This window comes from Lepisosteus oculatus, chromosome 17, assembly GCF_040954835.1.
Source record: "Lepisosteus oculatus isolate fLepOcu1 chromosome 17, fLepOcu1.hap2, whole genome shotgun sequence".
In the NCBI taxonomy this organism is placed as follows: domain Eukaryota; kingdom Metazoa; phylum Chordata; class Actinopteri; order Semionotiformes; family Lepisosteidae; genus Lepisosteus; species Lepisosteus oculatus.
The window spans coordinates 2,132,142-2,152,633 of NC_090712.1; the positions used below are offsets into that span (position 1 = coordinate 2,132,142).

At 42.1% G+C, this 20,492-nt stretch overlaps 1 protein-coding gene across 1 annotated transcript in view; it reads right to left on the bottom strand.

The window, feature by feature from the left end:
* The window catches only part of galnt2 (UDP-N-acetyl-alpha-D-galactosamine:polypeptide N-acetylgalactosaminyltransferase 2), a 78,937-nt gene that overhangs the window by 23,956 nt on the left and 34,489 nt on the right, over positions 1-20,492 (bottom strand). Inside the window, exons 2-3 of the mRNA XM_015362512.2 lie at positions 7,579-7,672; positions 6,383-6,536 (exon numbers count right to left, since the gene is read on the bottom strand). Of these exons, the coding sequence (XP_015217998.2) occupies positions 6,383-6,536; positions 7,579-7,672 (248 nt within the window). The remainder of the gene's footprint in view (positions 1-6,382; positions 6,537-7,578; positions 7,673-20,492) is intronic.

Below are 20,492 nucleotides of genomic sequence, written 5' to 3' on the forward strand. Positions count from 1 at the left end.
CTGTCATAATCAAATTCATGTGTTACATTCATAACAAGTCGCCTGAAGTTCTCATTTCTATCCCACTCCATTCTGGACCAGATTTGAATGATACGCTGTCTACAGATAAAGCAGTGTCAGTCGAACAGCTGAGTCCCGTTCTGGTGTACATCCAGACCACTGTGGTTTTATTTTCTTTACATCGACTGCACAGCGCCGACTCGCTTCTTTAACGCGATGAGAAACAAGCACAGCATCACGCCTTGAGTTGATCTCAGTGAGAGAACTCAACAAACAGCAATGCTGATTAAACAGGATCTCCCAGCAGAAAAAGACCTCTGACCTGGATATAAGTACCTCGCAGGAGAGTGTAGTTCATTTTTTTTCCCCTGAACAAATTTGCTTCGGAATTTCTTTTTAATGCCCCTCTTTGTTTTTTTTAGCATGCTGAATGGCAAAAAATGATTTAACTAATTCTTGTGGTGTTTGTCTGATTTAGAACGCAATGAAGGTTACAGACATGAGACGGACATGTGCTCCACCACATGGTGATAATTGAGCTCAGAATTCCCTCCAGAAAGAAACTAGGGTATTGACTTCAATATAATGGCTGGGAAGCTCATTCCATATTTCACCAGCCCATGCAAGCCACAGATTCCTGGACTAGAAGTCTGCGATTTTGCTCTTAAGAAACATCAGGAATTTCACCACTTTGGTCAAAAGCTGCCTAGTCATGTAATTGGAGTCGATTCCCTGTGTACTTGCAAAACACAACCAAATGAGATTCTCTCATCAATCAAGCTTTGACGCTTCTATGTCACTTAACTAATGAATTAGATTCACTAATTCTAAATCTGAGAAAATTCCAGACAAAACCCTCTTGTTACGACATGTAGCTGTACGTGCACGTAGGCACTGGTTCATGCCTGAAGATATGGGGAACCTTCAATTCAAAACAGATGGGCAGCGCAGTCAAAATATCATGAATAATCCTGCTCCACCTGCAGCCTGAAAGGGCCTCAGACCTTGACCGTCAGAGCTGAAGTCGTAGCCGATCGCTGTGGTTTAATTTTTTTTCCCCCAGCACAAGTCAAGAAAATCAGGAAACGTCCGACAGTGAAATCTGAGAGAAGCAAGGCCGGGAGAAAAAAAAAAAGGCAGACAAAAAAGTCAAAGATTCCATCGAACCCCTCCGCAGCAAGTGCAATTCAACGGTCTGCTGCGCGCATCCTGAAACAGCGCCCCCCTGCGGCTTCACAGTGCACACTGGGCAGAGCTCCTCTCCGAGAGACACGAGCCACAAACCAGCTCCACTTACACCCTGCCAGATACTTCAAACATGACACTTTAATTAGGTTCTTCTCAGCACTGAACTTCTTAAAAAAAAAAACTCAGTACCTGTGGGTATTTTGGCCCTCTCTTGGCATCACAAATGCTTCTGGCTTCCATACCACACATTCCTAGCATCCACACAGGCACAATGGGCAGAAAGCCCTCTGCTCCTTTGTAGCCTTTCCTATGTTTTGATTTTAAAAACAGAAGTGTAAGCTTAGGCATCTAAATATAGTCTAAATTTTGTGATGCTTGTATGAATATTTGCCGTTTGTCCAGTGGCAAAGGACTGGAAATACTTCAGCTAATCACTTTAAACCGCCCGGAGTGCCGCAGAGTGGTGCCTGGAGAACAGGCAGCGATTCCTTGAATCGTTCCCTTCCGTCTGGTTCATAAATTAAAATAAATCTTTAAAAAGCCGGAACACGTAAAACAATTCACTCGAGGCCCAGTGACGGACCATGTCAAATAACAGGGAAAACGCAACAATATTCAGTCTTGCTTCCTGGTGCCTTATGGGCCATTTCCCGCATAACTTAAACAGAACTGGCGCAGAGGAAGGAGAAACAGACAGACCAACCCCTAAGGAGCTTGTCTCCCTGGAGACTGCCCAGCACATCCTGCAGAGAGGATAAAACAAAAAAGAACAGCACCAAATGCCAGCAGTAAGCAGTAGTATCCCATGAGAGCTCTGCTGAAGGGAAAGGACAGTATATCACGCCATGCTCATCCTAACTTATCAGACAAAATGGCTGCAAAACTTTTCTTTGCAAGTGGAACGCTTTTCTGAAAGACCTGGTAAAGTAAAGTGAAACTGTTCGTGAGTTCAAGTACACTCCTATTTCAAAACCCACATGATCGTTTTCTGCTTTTTAGCAAGAGAGCTGAGCGTGTCTTCTGTGACTCTGTGCAGTAGGGTTATGAACTATACTACTGAAAAGTGCTTCAACATGTCACATAGAAACCATAGAATGCCTTTCATTCTGTACTGTGCAATTTATAATATTCAGATGTAAATAATTTGGCCCCATTTCCTTCAGGGTCTTTTTAAAGGCAGGTTCTGAATGTACAGTGTTGCCTACATCTGTCCAAGTTTTCACCAGTTTTGTCATGAATTTATTTTATACAGTAAAAGTAATGTTAAGTTGTACGTTTGCCTCTCATTTGAGGTGTCAGCTTGCATTTGGCTTGTACTCGTCTGCCTGACATCACTTCAAAGCAGCTGGAGCTTTAAAAGCAGAAACAGAGCTGATCTCAGGTTATGACACCGTTTACTGAAATGTGTGAAGTTTTTTTGTTCTGAGCATGAAACCAACAGAGCTATGGCAAATCTCACAGAACATCCAGGGCTTCAGTCTGTACATTTCAGTCTTTATTTTTGTATTTCTTATTTCAGCAAATTTTTCTTTATTTTCCTTTTCAATAAACTAAACCAAATGAACCAGTAAGAGCTACATGGAGAGACAATCCTGGTCATCTTTTAATTTTTATACATTACCGACAGACTCCTTGAAAACCTGCACTTTCATCTGTAGCCATCTGCTACTGTTGTGATATTCTATGCTATGTACAGTATTTTAGAAACCTGATACTGTATAGTGCAGCAGTGAGGAGAGGCAAAAACACTAACTAAAGTAACTATATCCTCTTTGTCTCCTTCCAGAGAAACTATAAGTGGGTAGAGACTGTGCTGACAGTTTAAATCTGACCAGGCAAATTATAAATTGAATATGCAGGTCATCCTGCTCATCCTACTCTGTTTAAGTCTAGCTGTCGACTGCTGACACCTCTCAGAGCCGCGAGCTCCTTGTCAGATCTCACAAAAAGCCTTGAAAATAAAGACTAGTTGAGAATGTAATAAACCATCCCCATCCTTAGGGTACACTTAACAGCCAATCGCACTGCTCATTCCTAGGGTTTGCATGATATCGACACATTCCCAGACGACATCTGCTCATTCGTTTTTTTGCTCTGAACCCTGAAAGTGAAATCACTAAAATATATGCTGTCTTTTCTTCACAACTGAGGTTCCCTGTAAGGTTCCCTAGAAGAGTGAAGTGGTACATCACTGGCCTTTGCTGAGCCATGATGTTAAACCAGTCCAATGGAAGTCTACCTCACCACTGCATATCTAGAAACTGGAACAAAAAGGTAGTCTAACCCTGCAAGCAACAGGCATAAGACAGGATTCTCCCTGTCTGTCGCAGCCTAGTCATAATCTTACATCTTACATTTGAGGACAGTATGCAGAAGTTCCAGAGAAGTTAAGACAGACAGGCATTTTCAGAAATACAGATCTGTACATGTATTTAAACAAACAGAGCAGACAGGGCAAATCAAACCAAAATTAGAGGTCAAAATAATGCGTGCATCCAGGGTTCGAGTGATAAATCTTATGACAGAATGGCGTAAGGCATCAGGCTTCCCAAGAGCAGGTTCAGACATCCTTTTGGAATTCAGAAAATAGGGAAGATCAGTAAACAAGCTGCCAGGTCAGTGATGAGGTTGAAAATGTTTTAGAGAAAACCGTGCCATCCCAGCCTCTAGACAAAGAAGGGTTAGAGATCTGCAAGTAACTCTAGCCCTTCGCACTAACTTGATGAAAATGACACAGCACTTTGCCATTGGGGATGACTGCATTCCATCCTTGAAAGGTTACATTTTTACAGTAGCAAACTGGTTAAGGTTGAAGCAAACTGCCTTCATTAGTTTTCCTGAAGAATCATGCAATGTCACATTGGGACATATGTACACTCTAGAAAATGGATCATCTGCCTAGATGTCAAGTTCTACTACATACCCACACACACCACTAAATTCTACACCAGCTCCTCTTCATCTACTGCCAGTAATGTATTGATCTGTTCTTGCAGTCATTCTGCCCTTGCTTTGTCAAGACTGTCCAAGAACCTCTGCAGTCAGGATCAGTTTATAAATGCCTATTCATTTGATCACAGCTGAAGACCACATGACAGTGCATCACAAGGCACAGATCATAAGAAGATAAGTGTAAAAAAAAATTGTTTTTGCAGTTTCAAGGTTGTGCTTTTGAAGCTATGGATGACTCCCACACATAACCTAGCAAGAGCAAAAGAATGATTCAGTAATGATTTTTTTTAATTTCACTTTAGCAAAATGAAGATGTTTTCAGACAAACTTTTCATTTCTGATTGTCTACCCACTGTTTTCTAAACCATATTTTATATAAGAAAAAATGCAAAAGGAATCTAAACTGAAAGTAAAATCCCATTTCAGTAGTGCCACCCCTCGTGTAAATAGGTCAGGGGTTCCCACACCTGATTCTGGGGTACTGACATGTATGTACTAGAGGTCCCTCAACGATTCTTCATCTTGATTACAGCTGAGCTTAACGACCTCATGGAAGTCTTAATTGCTCAATCAAGTTGCTCAATTGGAATATTTGCTATTTATTTTCTACTTAACCATTTATAATTTTACCTATGAAACACAATAGTTACTTCTAACACGTTTTACTAGCTGAAAACTGTCAAACAGTTCGCATTCATCCTGTTTTTGAGTCAGTTAAGAGTTCACCTGAGAGCCCCAGCACTCTGTGACGAGGAACAGAGGCCCAGTTCTAAAAGCCTTTACTGCTGCTTACATCCGTAAGTCAGCCACTTACTAAAAATCAAAATAGAAATCATTGTAAACTGAAAATACGACAGTTTGCCACACCATTTGTAAATCCAATAGCACACTGGATCAGATAAAAACTGAGCACTTATATTAAACTCCTCACGAACACTAGATAGACAGTTATCCTTTTAAGCATTCTCTAGGCTAGCTTTGAAAAACTTAAATATATAAAATTACTCCTATTCCTGTCCAGGATACAATAGGTCCTCTAGGCCCTTCTAGGTCTGCGTCTTCTAAATCCATCAAATGTTGTTTAGAAATATCTTCACAAAAATGAGAGCTCCAAAGCCTACTTTTATCCCCTGGCTTTTGTGTGAAAAGGTTCTTCATTAAGTTCTTGCAGCAGGCTCGGTGCAGTTAATTAAGCGACAGAGATGTATTCTCTACAACTGGGCCATGTCCAACCTGAAGTGCGCTTAATCCAAACAGCTGTCTAGTTTTATTGTAAAGCTTTAATGAGGTCAATGCAGAGCAAATGCAAGCACGGAAGGAAGCAGGATAAAGAGTTCTGAGTGAAACAGTAACACTGACAGGTTAATTAATGAGAACTGATAGCGCTTTAATGTTATGAAAACAAGTCTTGCACTTCAGTGTGGTAGTTTCTTTTTTTGCATAAACCCGCGATATCAGATTATGCAGTTAATTACATCATTTACTTTTCAAAACATGTTCCCAGAATAGAGTCCAGTCAGGTTAATGCAGCCTCCACTCTGAGAAGGCTCTACGCTTTACCTGGATGTCTAAGGAGAACTGGAGATGTCTACATTAGCTGGAAGAGAGGCGCTTATTACCCACGTGATGTTCAATATAAAACGGATTTTTCCTATGGAAAGCTGCATAGCGCCCCTAAAATTATAAATACCATGCATGGAAAAATAAATCATTTTTATGACTTCAGTCCGGCAGACGGCTGTAAACACTCCAAAGCTCTTTCCACAGTGGACTTGTCTGCCTGTGATTTGCTTTTAATGTAGTTTCTACACATCACCATGTTAACTCAGGAGAGCAACAAACGTTTTTAGACATCCTAATCCCTCAGCGACAAGAGCTGCAGCTCTTTCTCAGATGTTGCCCTTCTGGATATCTAAAAGGCAACACCCAAGGATGTTTAGATTTCAGGAGCTGTTCAAGCAGATCTAGTACACAATACTGGATAAATAAAATTAGAATAGGAAACAGCTGAAGGTGAGGAGCAAAAGTCTGAAGTCTGAAAAGGACCCGATTGGGCCAGAGCAATGAAAAATACAGGTGTCATGAGGTATATAATTCAGGCTTGAGCAATAAACATATCAAGACATCCATTCTGAAGACAGTTATCTGCAGTGATGCTGTACATGCTCTGATGTAGGATCTGCAATCATTCTTGGCCTTCTCGCAAGGCGATTCACACACACGTGTAACAGCGAGGACTTACTGATCATGCCTGGTGTCGGGAACCGCCCTGTCCATGCGGAGCTTGTCGCTCTCTACCTGGTTGAATTTATTCCGAGCGTAAGGGTCTTGTCCAGGCCTCACCACCGTGGCACCAACATACAGATCTTGGTCAAAGTCCTGCCACCTCACTTTGCCTGGAATTGCAAAACACACAGTGTAAACACACATTACTGCATTGGCAAGACAGAGTCTCTTTAACATTACTTAAGGATTTCTACTTCAATGAAAAAGATTTTTAACTAAGACCACACCTGCAAATCCCTGGACTGCACCTATGAATTGATTTGGATGATGTCAAACCATGTCAATCTGGTATTTTGCTGTAGACATGCAGGTGAGGTACCTTGATCAGAGGTGCAACAGTAGTGTCTAGCCTGGGATTTGAACCCACAACCTTCCAGTTACAGGTCCAGAACCCTGACCGCTGATCCACACTTTTGCCTTTTGCTGCCACCTATACAGACAACACCTGCAGAGCTGCACCCGTTTTCGTTCTGGTGACTAATACGCCAAAAAAATTTGCTTAAATAACATGCAAAAAAAGTACATCTGATAGGTGTGACCTTGGAAGCCATTCACAGCCTAATACGCACTGCTGGTCATGCATTAGAAAGCTGCTGTTTAGAGATATACTGTAGATAGAGCGGAATTTTTCTGATGCTTTTTCAATACTGACCGATCATTGCATTTTAGTTAGACATTTCTCTAACTCTTTGAGAACAACGGACTTCAGAATACACATTTCTAGAACTGTACCATGCAACTGTGATGAAGGATAATACAATTATGCAAATAACCCCTCTAAAGTACCCAATAATGATTGACTGCAATATCTCTCAGATTGAGAACAAGCAAACAAAAAATGAGAGCAATTAATCTCTCAGCTCTGACTACCTGTCATCACCATTATAATTAGAAACTACTCTGAACCATCTGCCACTGATGCTAATTTTCTTTATGAATATTAATATCAACTTGCACATGCGGGTTGTTCTTGGCAGAGTGGAGTGAAGAAGAGGTTCAGTTTAGAACTGGCTGACCTCATGAAGATAATTCAAAGGGCTGTTGCAGAAGTTTCTTTTTTTTTTCTTGTGGTTTCATCTTTCGCCCCTTGAGATCAAGGCGCAAACCTGTCCCTCTCGGAAAGAGAAAGTCCGACCGGGGGGGGTCTGGTACCTGGGGGCAGGGTCTCTGGCCCGCGGGCCTTGTCGTCTCCATCGCTGTTCTGCGCCTCTTTCCTCTTCAGAGGCTCAGCGCCGTTCCAGTCATCCTGCAAAACAAGAGTCACAGAGAGAGAGAGATCTGAGAAACGCAGCAGCATCCTTCTGGTGTCTTAGACCCCAAGCTTCTCTCCCTGCCTGTGTGTCTCATGGAGAGCCAGTTGGGGTCTGCGAAAAAGACAAATTCCTAATGCAAGAAATTGTATATGGCCAATAAAGTGATCTCTGTCTCTAGTCAGGAACTTGGTTTGTGCTCTCCCTGTCAAGCACAAAGTGAGCTCCTTTGATAAAACAAAACCAGTAACTGAGGATTCAGACTATTAAAAAAGAATTACAATAAGTGCCTCCACTCTATAGCAATAAATCTATCTGTTCTTAATATCCCTTTAAAAATGGCTTTCCTGGACGAAAGAAATGATCCTCTGATTACAGATTACATTCTCCTCAGCATGTTTGGGAAAGTGGGGGTAGGGCACTGAATCTTTTCTTTTTCTGGAGGTCCCCACTGTAAGATCAGGCACAAGAGCTGCTGTTTGGGCACCCTCTGGACGTGAACATTGATGGCGAGCAGCGTGCCGCAACAGACTTGCTTTCCACTCAACAGATCCACCTCCTAAGAGGATAACGTGAAGGACCAGGGAGACAACTGCACGTTTTAAAATAAAAAGTGAAACTTGTTTATGACCGAGCTATTCCAGAAGCAATAGATCTTAATGCCATACAGCACGTCGTACAACATAGAAAAATTTAAGGATGTACACAGGACTCCCTGCTCATTCCTTAATGTGCTCCTACGTATTTTCCCAGGAACACACTGTGAAGGAGTGAGATTTTCAGGGTTTTGTGGCCAGTAACATAAAACTTCTTTCCAAATGCATGAAGCCTACAGCGCTGCTGGACTTTAAGGCTTGGACACACTAACCTCTACATCCTTGTTAAGATTAAGAGCCAGTTCCTGGCTGCCCAGTACAGGAGGCCTTGGGCTCAGAACTCCAGCATGGACACTGCTGATGTACAACACAGTGCTAATGGCTCCAGCCAATCATAGACTTCCGAAAGTAACTTAAGATGTGATGGACTACCATCCCAACCAAGGGGACATCTGTCTGTCAGCTTGCTTCATGAAACACTTCACTGAGGCGATGAATGACTCCCCTTATTTTTTTGGAATTGTTTTGCTCCGTCTCGCAATAGCAATATGTCCTCGAAGACCGCCTCTTCATTCTCACTAGTACAATCCCTCCCCCAGCACCCAGCCTACCTCCCCAAACACTTTCAGATTTCCAGCCGGGTGAAATATCCCTGTGATCAAGACATTTTGCATCATTAACGCCGCAACACAGAAACGACAGCATGGCAGAATCACATACACACCTTCAGGGCAACACTAGGAGTGATTTGATCCCATCAGGGGTAAAAAAAAACAAATTAAAAACCTACAGTAATTTACTACAGGAATAGGTGTGAGATTTTTACAGTTCTACAAGTCCTTATTTCTTTCCGTCGAAGCACAGAGGATCGTGGAGTTGTGTGTGAGAAGCCATGGGCATTTGTACAGTGAAGCAATTAGCCAAGATTTCCTTTTGACTAAAACAGCAGAATTGTGGCTGTACAGTATAAAACATACAATATTAGGCTCCTCAGTGATGGCGTGGGTAGGAGAGTTTAATGAGCATGTGTTTTTATGTACTCTGAAGCGTGGCGGCTCTTTATAATAGGGTTTCAAGCTGCGATCAAAACCACACAGAGCACTGCTGCATCTCGCACTTAAAGCAAGTTGCTTGGCAGGTAAATTTCATCTCCAGAAGATCGTTCTGTTAAAAACAAATCATAGCTGATCAAAGAGCTTTGGATTTCTTCTTGCACACATGCAATTGTCACTCAGTTTAGGTTGGTTTTTCTTTTTTAAAAGGCTCATTTTACAAAACAAAATTAAAACAGCAGTCAACATCGCACATCGTAAAGAGTACAGACTGGATAAGAAGAGTGTTCTTTGGAAAGTATAGTTCAAAAATTCTCTTTGATTTTTTTGTTTCGGCTTGTTTGGTGACTTGTATTACAACAATCACACGGGTTCCAATGGACCTGTTTTTTTCTGGGGTTCCTCCATATCTTTATGGATCTCCTGCTTGCATGTGCTTTGCATCACAAGGATTTTTATATAACCATACAGTTCATAAAAAATGAAACTGGAAGCAGGTATTTGGATTTTATCAATCACAGATGTGGCACAGCTGCAGAATTAGATGCATTTTCCCCCGTTTGAATGTATTATTTATTTTTCTTATTACTTTTTAAAGTTGTGACCTAATATGTCAGTTAAGTAAGATACATGCTTTCCAAACATCAATCACAGGGGCAAGTGAAAATCTGTCCAAAAGGAGTTTACATCACAAGTATAAGTATCTAATGCAGCAGCTGCTTCATTCGCTATGAAGATTTTATTTAAATCCCTGACCATATCTATACATTTTAGTGTATGTATTAATTATATAGCAGGGCATTCTCCTGGGGTAATTCAAATGAAGTATGATTCTCAAGGGGTACAAAAGCAGTGTCTCCCAGTATTTGAATCCACAGCTGTCCAGTTATGAGTCCAGAGCTCCATCAGTCTACTCATTATTGCCTTAATCTCATCACCTTCCATTCAAAAACAAAAACCTGAGAGATGTACAGTCTAAATCTAAACAGCACCTTGCATTTCTCTGTCTTATCTCAATATGGATATGCAGACATGAGTATTTTGGCCAGCTTTTTCATCTCAAAGTAGTCAGCTCACAATCTAAGAACACAATCTCATGAACTAAGTAATCCTAACTGCTCGGTTCCGGGCTGAAATCATGTCATACAATTAGAAGTATGCAATTCTTAAAATATACAGTCATTGTACAAATATCACACGCACAAAGCACATGAAAAAACAATGTTTTTCTCAGTTTTCCAAATGCTGTAACTGCTAGCATCAACTGGAAGTAAGGCCATATCATGTACAATGTCGCTTGCTGGGGTGGTTAGCTGTCATGCAGGACAGAAGGCCAAACTGAGCAGAAGGTGAAGGTTATGAAGTCGTTTTCAGAGTGTAGATTCAGTTCCCCAACGCAATGAAACTTCTCAAAAACAAGCAACCCTGCCACTTTCTTCAGGAAATGGCTGGTTAAAATTTGCAGACAAGACACTTATATGTTCCTTAGAATGGTGATAGTATGATGGACAATTCAAGAATGTTTGCTCGTGAAGGAAAAAACATTGACTTGTGCTCAATTCAAGTCACCACAGATACCTTTACTTCAAGAGGAATGAAATTTTAAAATTGTTTCAAGCTTCTCAATGGATAGCTGAAAAAAGTAAAAATATCAACATGGCATACAGTTAATGAAAAGGCTGTTGCTAATCCACGGAGCTAAATACATATTTGACGTAGACAAGTCCGGACAGCCGATTGAACAAAATAATTGTGGCTTTTCCTTGCACGTTCCAATGCTGCTATTCACAACAAAACACTCCACACTCATAAAGGTATGTGCACATCTTATTTTTATTCCTGTACACTGCAAAAGCAACAGATGTTCAGTTTTCTCAGGAAACCAGCACCTACTGCTACAACACAACACCTGATGGGACTCCAGCTGCTATTTATGACACAACACAAACAGCCCAGAAAGCAACCAACCGGCGACAATGCGTTTGAACCTGAAACACTGGAGATTCGCACACTCTGGGTGTCTCATTGAGCACGCAGGATTGCCTTATTTATCCTATACGAATTAACAAGCGGTGTTTGTTCTCACGCAGTACTATCAATGAAAGAAATAGAGAGAATGATACTAGCAAACTGCTGCCAAGGGTCACTGTTAAATGTATCAAAAATCTGTAACTGTTGAACAACCTTGACATTCATGCCTCCACTTCATTATAAAACCTGAATATTGTTAACGCAGTTGGAATTTATAAAGGCCAAGTAAACACTGTGTTTCTGGGGCCATTCTCCAACAGAAGGGCACCAAAGGTTCAGAGAGGTCCAGATTGCTTGACCTGTGTTGCAGTATGAGATGTACTGTATATGCATGCACACATTCAGTATATTTACTGCACAGACTTACATACTTATCCACATTCTCCATTTTCTACATTTTGAAAGAAGCTGCACAGCAATCCCAGCATTACTCTTTAGCCAGTCAAATGAGGTTCATCTGACAGATGAGATTCATCAACAGTGCGAGTAAAACACTAATTTTTTCTATCCGGCAATTGCAATATGTACTGTATATTAACAGATCTCATTTGGTGCCCCAGACAAGCCAACCAAAAACAATTTCAGTTTTTACAAAGACAAGCTCACGTTTTCATCAGCTCTTCTACACACAGGGAGCTGCAAAGCCCCGCTGACGCACAGAAAAGTTAGACTAATGGCAGAGAAAACTCAGTAAATTAAAGCCACCAGATAGCATCACCTGGCCAAGCGTGGCTTGTCACTTCTGTAACTTGCATAGTGCTCTGAGCCCTGTTACACATGTCTGAGGGATCAAGACCATGAATGTAGAGGCTGAAGTTATCACACTATTCAATCACCAAGGCTGCATTGAAGAAACGTCTCAAACCCTGGCACACTGCATGCCTAAAATCAGCATTTCCTCACAAGCAAATGTGATTCCTGCTGATGGATCAGAAGAGAAAAACAAACCTATCCAGTAAAAACTTATAAACACACCCCACAGCTAACAGCTTTTAATACAAGAAACGACAATATCTGCAGGCACGCATGTCGCCATTTCGAAAATAAGATCAGATGTCACAGTTGTAAAGACCTGTTTACAATGTGAGACGGATCTTCCAAAGTCTTTAAGATGTGCTATTTCTGCCTTTATCCAGGGCAGAGCTTCACATTACATCACGTGATCACATAGGACACACGCGTCACAATATTGCCGTTAGATGGGTCGTTCCTGGACACCCTTCAGACTGGTTTTCCAAAAGAAAAGAACTTATATCATTCTTTTAAAGCACTGTAACAAATCATTTTGGGATAAATATTAAGGTTTATTAAATGTCTTATGAAAGTTTACTATGGAAACAAGGTTTCAATCAAATATTAAAAGTTTGTGGGGTGGCAAGGTGGCGCAGTGGTTAAAACCGCTGGGTCGCTGAATCCGTGGGGCGCTCTCCGTGCGGAGTTTGCATGTTCCCTCTGTGTTGGCATGCATTCCCACAGGACGCTGGGGTTACAGCCCTACTCTTTTTGAGAAAAAGCCCTAGGATTGTTTATGACCAGACAGTCAGAACCTCAGTTTTACGTCTCATCCGAATGACAGTATAGTGTCCCCGTCACTATACTGGGACATTAGGACCCACGTGGATTTTAGGGTGAGCACCTCTGCTAGCTCCACAAACACCTCTTCCGGCAGCAACCTTAGATTTTCCCAGGAGGTCTCCCATCCAGGCACTGACCAGGCTCACACCTGCTGAGCTCCAGTGGGCTGCCAGCTGGGAACTGCAGGGTGACATGGCTGCTGGCGTGAAGCATGACTGCCGGTCAAATGTAAACCACAATGCACTCTGGCACCTGAACTGTACAGCTACCAGGTTCTGCGCTTGCCGTTACGGTTTTTATCAGCTGCTTCAGGTTTTAGTGAAAGTATCTTCAGAGCCAGCCGGCACACAGGGGGGGCACCAGAGCCCGAGGGGCTGGAATAATATGCTCTTGGAATAGCTGTGCCCCAGTTTGTTCCTGAGACTGTCAACATAGGGGGAAAACTGAAGCACACCACAAGAACCGCAGTACGCCAATGTCAAAATACCACACGTGCCCGGCAGGTCCCGTCGCCTACGATGCTGAAACACGGGACGGAGAGCATTCAAAATCTGGCCTAAAAAATAACCTCTCAAACCAAGAAGGAATAATTCGGAGGAGCCCACTACAGAACCAAGAGCCAAAAAGGCTAGAGGAAATGAACACGACCAAACCCAGACAGATATGTTTAAGAACAGTACTTTCCTCCCAGACACCAATATAATGGTTTTAGTTTAGACCTAATGGCCATTAAAATATTTACGAAGTGCGCTAGAAATGGTAATGGTAAGGAGTAATAGAGCTCAAATATTCCCCAGGATGGCCACAAAAGAGAATTTACTTTCAATTCATTAAACTGTAGCGCAACATGCTGATTAGTCCCTCCATTACCCCACCCTCCGAACTGCAACAGATCCATTTCTCCAAAACTCTTCAGCGCAAAAATGACAAATTCTCCCACTTAAAACTGAGCTTGCGGTTTAAAGACAAATGCAAATTTGATTTACAAGTAATTTATTTTGGTCACCCCCTTCAGTGCGAAGCAAACACAAATGTTCAAGGAGATTGTCAGCAGTTGGGTCTGAGTCCTCAAAGACTGGTTTCCTTAGAACACAAAGACCTTGCTTGATTCGGCTTTGTTTCAGTCCAGTGAATCACAAAAGGAATTTAATATAAGAGATTTCAGATGAGCTCGCGAGGAGACACTTCTTGAGCAGTGCAAAACATGCCTGTAACCTAGCTGTTTGGTTTTTACAGCCTGGCAGGCCTGCCCACTGGCTGCATCCCAGGAGTGTCCAGTAGTGCACTCGTGCCCAACTCTGCCCCTGGAGAAAAACAGTCTTCTGGGTTTTTCCTCCAGGCAAGTTCTGAACCACAGGCTCCCTCATTTTAGTGTTTCATTTGGCTCATATTGGTCAATTTGCTTTCAGCTCTTAAAAGGTCAAATCGGATTTGCAAATGGTATCAACCCTGTACTAATTTCCTCGTTTCACAAAGTGCTCTCAATTAGGTGCTGATTACACCCGCAAAAGGAAGAAGTGCTCTTTGTGGCCTTGTCTGAGGGTGTCACTCTCACCTGTGTCTGTTCATCAATTGATCATATGGGTAAAACTGTATAATCAGAAATACTGGCCAGCACGTTGAGGAGAGGATGTGTAAATTTCTGTGCTTTGAAGTGGTTGGAAATAGTACTTTTGAACTAGGGTGTTTCTGACACTCAGGAGTGATTGAGCAAGACTCCTGTACACACCTGAAGAGCCAAAAGACTGCTTTTCCTCTTTCTACTCTTCAGCGTGGATTTCGCCTTTACTTGGTCCTCTACAGCCAACACAGGCTGACACAGATTCACACTCAATTAAGTCACCAGACTTAAGATGGTTTTGTTCACTGATACTTCATCTTTTAATTCTACAGATGTTGTCTGACAACCTGTTACGTCCCCAATATGGCTCAGTCTAGGGGCGAATGGGGTCTAACATATGAGTCAGGGTTTAACGGATGGAAATACACACACAACTACGTGTAGGATGACAGAAAATGCTGGGAAGTAAAAAAAAACATGGGTAAGTGAACAAAAAAAACTAACGACACTATTCTACAACCCAATTACCTGCTAAACCTGTCTCCCGAGAAAACGGGTGGCAAAGCCAAAGAATGTCTTCCGCAAGCTATCTGTCTCCTCTACACTAAAACTAAGCTATAATGGAAAACTAAAAAAAAACACGGAAGCCACAACAATCCCAACCCGACACCACGGCCAAGAAAACAAATCTGACACGTCTCCCGTTTTCACCGTTTCTTCTACTGACACCTCTGCTCCACACCACTCTCCGGACGTCCCGTACCGGCATTAAAAACCAGACCGCTCTCCTCAACCAACCCAGAGAGAGACCCAATTAAGGGACACACCCCACCTCCAAAATGGATTCCCGCATGGGAGGGGAGTTTAAAAAAAACATAGTAACACAGCCAAAGCACCTTATCGCTTATTCGTGCCCATTTTCTGATCAATCCTAAAAACAGTGCAGTCTAACTTTGCCATGCAACTTTGTAAGGTCAGAGCTTCGGGACAAAGCACTCATACCTTCTGGATTCACTGAACAGAACGTTTCTCATTTAAAATGTGAAAATGGGAGACGTCTTTACACAAAGTGTTGCGAGAGTCTGGAACAAGCTGTGTTGCAGAAGCTGATATCCTGGCTTTTTCATGCAATGGCTGGATAATGTCCTCAGGTCAATTAGCTACCAAATGTGCTAGATATGTTGAATAGCCACCTCTGCTTTGAAACTGCTCTCTATGTTCTTAAATGAAAGGTGTTGATTTCAAGGTCTTCTACAGTTTCACCAGGTTGAATTAGATATCGGTTAGCTGCCATGTTGTGTCATCATACAGTGCCCGCAATGTCTGCGATAATATACTGTACTGCATTTTTATTTATTTCATTGTACAAATCACTAAACACTGCGGGAAAAGATTTTAACATAATGCGCTCATGCATCTGGACAATTTAAAAAGGCTTCTCCGCTCATTAAAGCTGTAGGATTGCCAATATCAACATGAGAATTAAAGGTCACAAACCTTATGGTTCCCAGACATTCTGTTTTCTCAATCTGGTGGCTCATTCTTTATAAAAGTGTTTTTCTGACAAAGATTTTCTTTAACTAAAACCCGGCCAAAAATGAGGTAAAGATACTGAATATGTATGAAACTCTGCATCACCTTTCTTTAAAATACTGTACATCTAAAATTCAACTTCTTCTTCTTGTTTTTTTGTTGCTTTCCACTGTTTCTGTTCTCCTTTCTCCTTCTGGGTTAACCAGAAAAGGTATTGCATATTTCTTGAAAAGCATTCTGCATTCAGCTCCATCTGCAAGCAGAACCACTCACAAATATAAAAACCTCAAGCTCAGTAAAATGAATGGGTGGATGTACAGTATGGAAATTGATCTCACCACCTCCACATGACATTCAATGTTTGTGCATTCCTAGTCCACACGATACACTGCAGCTCATGGTCACGCTGACAGAGCTGTCACCGAACCTGACATTTTCAGGGAGTATACAGTACGCGGTTGATCGCTTCTGACCAGTCAGTGGAACCACAGACCTAGTCTCTGTGGGTCAGCTTATCCATTTAATCCTGTGACTTTCTCAATAACTCAAAGCAAAAGGTGAGCTATTTTTTTTTTACCAAACTGAAGACACCGCTTACAAACGAACTAGTAAACCCAGCCCAGCCTCAGTACATGAAAGAAAGTTTTCCAGTGGCAAAACATTAAAAATTTTAAGGCTTTTAACAATAACTTGCAGCGTTACACTGTTTGCCCCTAAGCAGAGTTAGACCACAGCATTGGCCATCTGTGAAGGCTGGAGATGGGAACTCTGTGAAGTCCTCTCGAATCCTTCCGAGTTCTGGCACCAGCATCTGCAGAAACGAGGACCCTAGCTCCAGATGGTCAGTGAGCAGGCAAGCTCTAGGAAATGGAAACCAACTGGTAGCATGGAACCCATCTCTCTTTAGCCATTTTTATGACACAGTCCCACATTTCCATTAGCACACAGGTGTTACATACTTTGGTGAGCTACACAGGTGTTCAGAGATGCTATGGAACAATAGAGCCCAGCCTATGTGTTCCTCTAATGGAAAGTGGTCATTGGAAAATGGCCTCAGAGTTCAACAGCACTGGCACTGTACAGGTTTAATGCCTTGCTTCCTATATTGCTGAACAAGCTCCAACGATCAGCCCATAACTTCAGATCCATATAAAACATCTGTATATCCTGAACCTGAATACAGTATGTTGAGCTTTGGCCATGAGACAAATGGAAGACTGCAGCAAACAGCTCCAGCAAACAATGTGGACCATAGGCTTTCGTAGTGCCATACTTTCAATAAATGTTCTAAGACATATGTATCAGCTCCGGGTCAATGACAACAAAGTGACTAAAGTTGTCAGCAACACCAAAGACTATCCTCCCAAAGTTTGCTGCACTGTGGTGCCGCCACAACCTCATCATTGAGGACCCAAATTCCCACCAGTTATGCGTTTAAAAACATTTTTGGATGTTAGTTGAAAATCCCATTTTATAAATACAAGCCATAAAACCCAAGAGCTCATTAACAAAGTCCAGCTCCTTATTAGCGAACACAATTTTGAGCAGGAATCAGTTCCCACCAGTTTACTAAGATTCTATTACAGCACTGTTAATATGATACGGCTTATGAAGAATCCATCAATGAAATTCGCAGCCCCAATCTAAATGTTACCAGGTTTTTGTCTTAAGCCAATTTCACGGTTCATTTTTCCATGTCGAAATTGCTCTAAATGTTCAAGATGACACCGCAGCCCTCAGCAATAGATCTCTCCTGACGAAAAAGTCAATAGTAGCCAAAGACGCCCCTTTCTCCCACTGCCTACACCCACTCCCCCAGTATGACCATTTGTTGTTTGAATGCTGCCACAGGCTCAGTGGTTTCTCCTGGCTGCCCCCCCGACAACCTTCAGCTTGTGCTTAGGTATTCTGATCGGCTCTTCTGTTTACTTTATAAAGGTCTTTCTACTGTGTTGACGGCAAAAGATAGCAATCAAAACCTCAGGAGAGACGGTGGTAGGAGAAGAATTTTAACACCGCCACCCATCACGGAGTCAGCCCTGACACTCCTCAGCACCCTGCCTTTGAAAAAGCCACTTGTATCCTCATTTTCCCCCTAACCCAAGACAAGAAAGGAACGAAAGCCGCCCGAATCAATCCAACATTTCCCATGAAGGTTTGAGACGATCCACTGGGAAACTTCTCTCCCTAATGCATCTACTTTTTAAACGATAAAGAGTAAAGACGGGGCTGAACCCAACTTACAGCAAATGTCACTGAATGCATGAATAGTAAATGAACAAACAAGTTCCAGAAATGTCTTCCATTTCCTGCTGGCTTTGAATCCATCTGCAAATCAAAATAAAACCTCAGTGGACTCTCAGGAACCAAGATCCATGTGGAACTGCATCATCAGAGCCAAAGAGCAACAGCAATGACTGCAGGAGGGTGTGGCAACCCTGCCTGGAATTCACTGCATATTCACACTTCACTTTTGCTTAGTGCACATGTACCACTGTAATATTACGAGTACAACTAAAATGTTTGCAGGGAGTAACAAAGAACTTGATAGCTCTTGGCTACAGATTTCTTGTTTGCTAAGACAATACATGCCCCACTTCATAAAAAAATAATTCAGAAAGTAAACCTTTTCTCACCCGAAACTGTAAACCGTTTATTAATAACACTTAAACTACTTTCACAACCAAGTCAAATTTGTATTTATTTCTATGACAGTACCTACCTCAAAGCAAGTTATTTACTGTTCCCAGGATAAAACACAAGACCATGATGAAAGAACAATCTGATAAAAAAATATGCGCAAGACAATCGAATGTAAGTTTTGTTAACTCCTCCTATGCCCTGCACTTGAACATATGGCTTCTTGCTTATAGCTTTGGTAAAGAGAATTATGGGTATCAGATTATAGTAAAGATACTCTGCCCTTACTGGAGATATCCCATTCATTGGAAGCCCAATCACTCCACAAGTTCCACAAGGTATTGATGCTCCTTAGTAAAAAATAAACCCCTTTCTCAAACCAATCAAGTAACATGACTCCAGGGGATCAAACACTCCACTGTACTTCCTTCAAAGCCCCTCGATGAAAGCCAAGAATGTTTGATTTTTTCATCGCTTTGCAAAATTAATGTTTTAGTTCTCCCTCTGGAAGAACAGTCTAGGAATGCAAATGGTAACACTGTGCTCTAGAACGTAACGGAAAGATCTCAAAGGTATTGGGTAACATGTGACAAATAAACTCATTTACTAGGTGATAAGTATTTTTTTCTGTCCTACCTGTATGCTTCTGAACCCCAGGAACTGTAACCAATATCAGACAACAGAGTCAGCAGGTTCTCGTATTCATTGGCTCTCGCATTCCATCAATACAAGTTGATGGCGACCCCTGAGGGAGCCAGTCTGAGCTGAGCACAGGAGTGGTGGGGCTGTATTCTTCTTCTCCACTGTGCGCTGTTCTGCGGAGTCTCTCTGCTGAGGAACTGTCCAACATCATGGATTGGAAGGTGGCGATTTCAGATTGGGACGAATCGCAAGAAGAGTAGCTGCCTACTCAAAATTTTAAGGCACAAGATTTAAATTTAAAGGCAATCGCGCTCCTTTAGTGCAGTTTTTGAGAGGTCCCTGCCAGACCGCAAACTCTGCCTTAACACCTGATCTTACCAGACAATTCTGAGCTCACCTGCTGCTGGTGTTTGGACAGCATAACTGCACCTTGAATTCACAAATGCACTGAATCACCACATCCTGACAGATGGAATTAAAAGCTTGTTCAGTAGGTATATGTCTGAGCTGGTTTTCAGTTTTTCCATGGTAGCATCCTGTTAGTCATTTGCTTTATATCAGGCCATCTGTTGTGAAAACTCTTTCATGAGTGTCAAGAGTCATGCCCACACAGGGCCATAACTATTAAAACCACAGCTTAATATGCTGTACGCTGAAGAGCCAGGGAGAAAGGAGAAGAATGTTTCTTTGTTATAAAGTGCCACTCGACATGAGGAAACATTACAAGACCTGGCAACTGGATCCATTTTCCAGCTTGCTCTCTCACGTGTTCCTTGCGCTGCATGTTCACACTGTGCCTACTCTGTTCAAGACGGCACGTCCCAGTTAAAGACCCGTTTCACAGACACAGCGGCCTGACGGGCCCAAAGCCAGCTGACAGACTCTCTCTGTTTTCCCATAGCGGCTTGAAGTGAAGGCCCAGCAGTACCCGTATTTAAACAACACAGTCTGGGGCTTGCGCTAAAAAGACCTATTTCATGGTGCTTCACTGTGCCTCCGCAAGAAACAAAAGCTGTCCTGTTTGCGGTTAGACCTGCAAACACTGACTCACCACCCTCGTTAAACAGAAGCCCACAATCAAATACACCAAACTCTGGAATTGTACGACTTGACTATTTATTCATTTCACAATACCGCACCATCTAGAGAAATAGCTTTGACTGTCAGGGCAACATCACAGAGCACA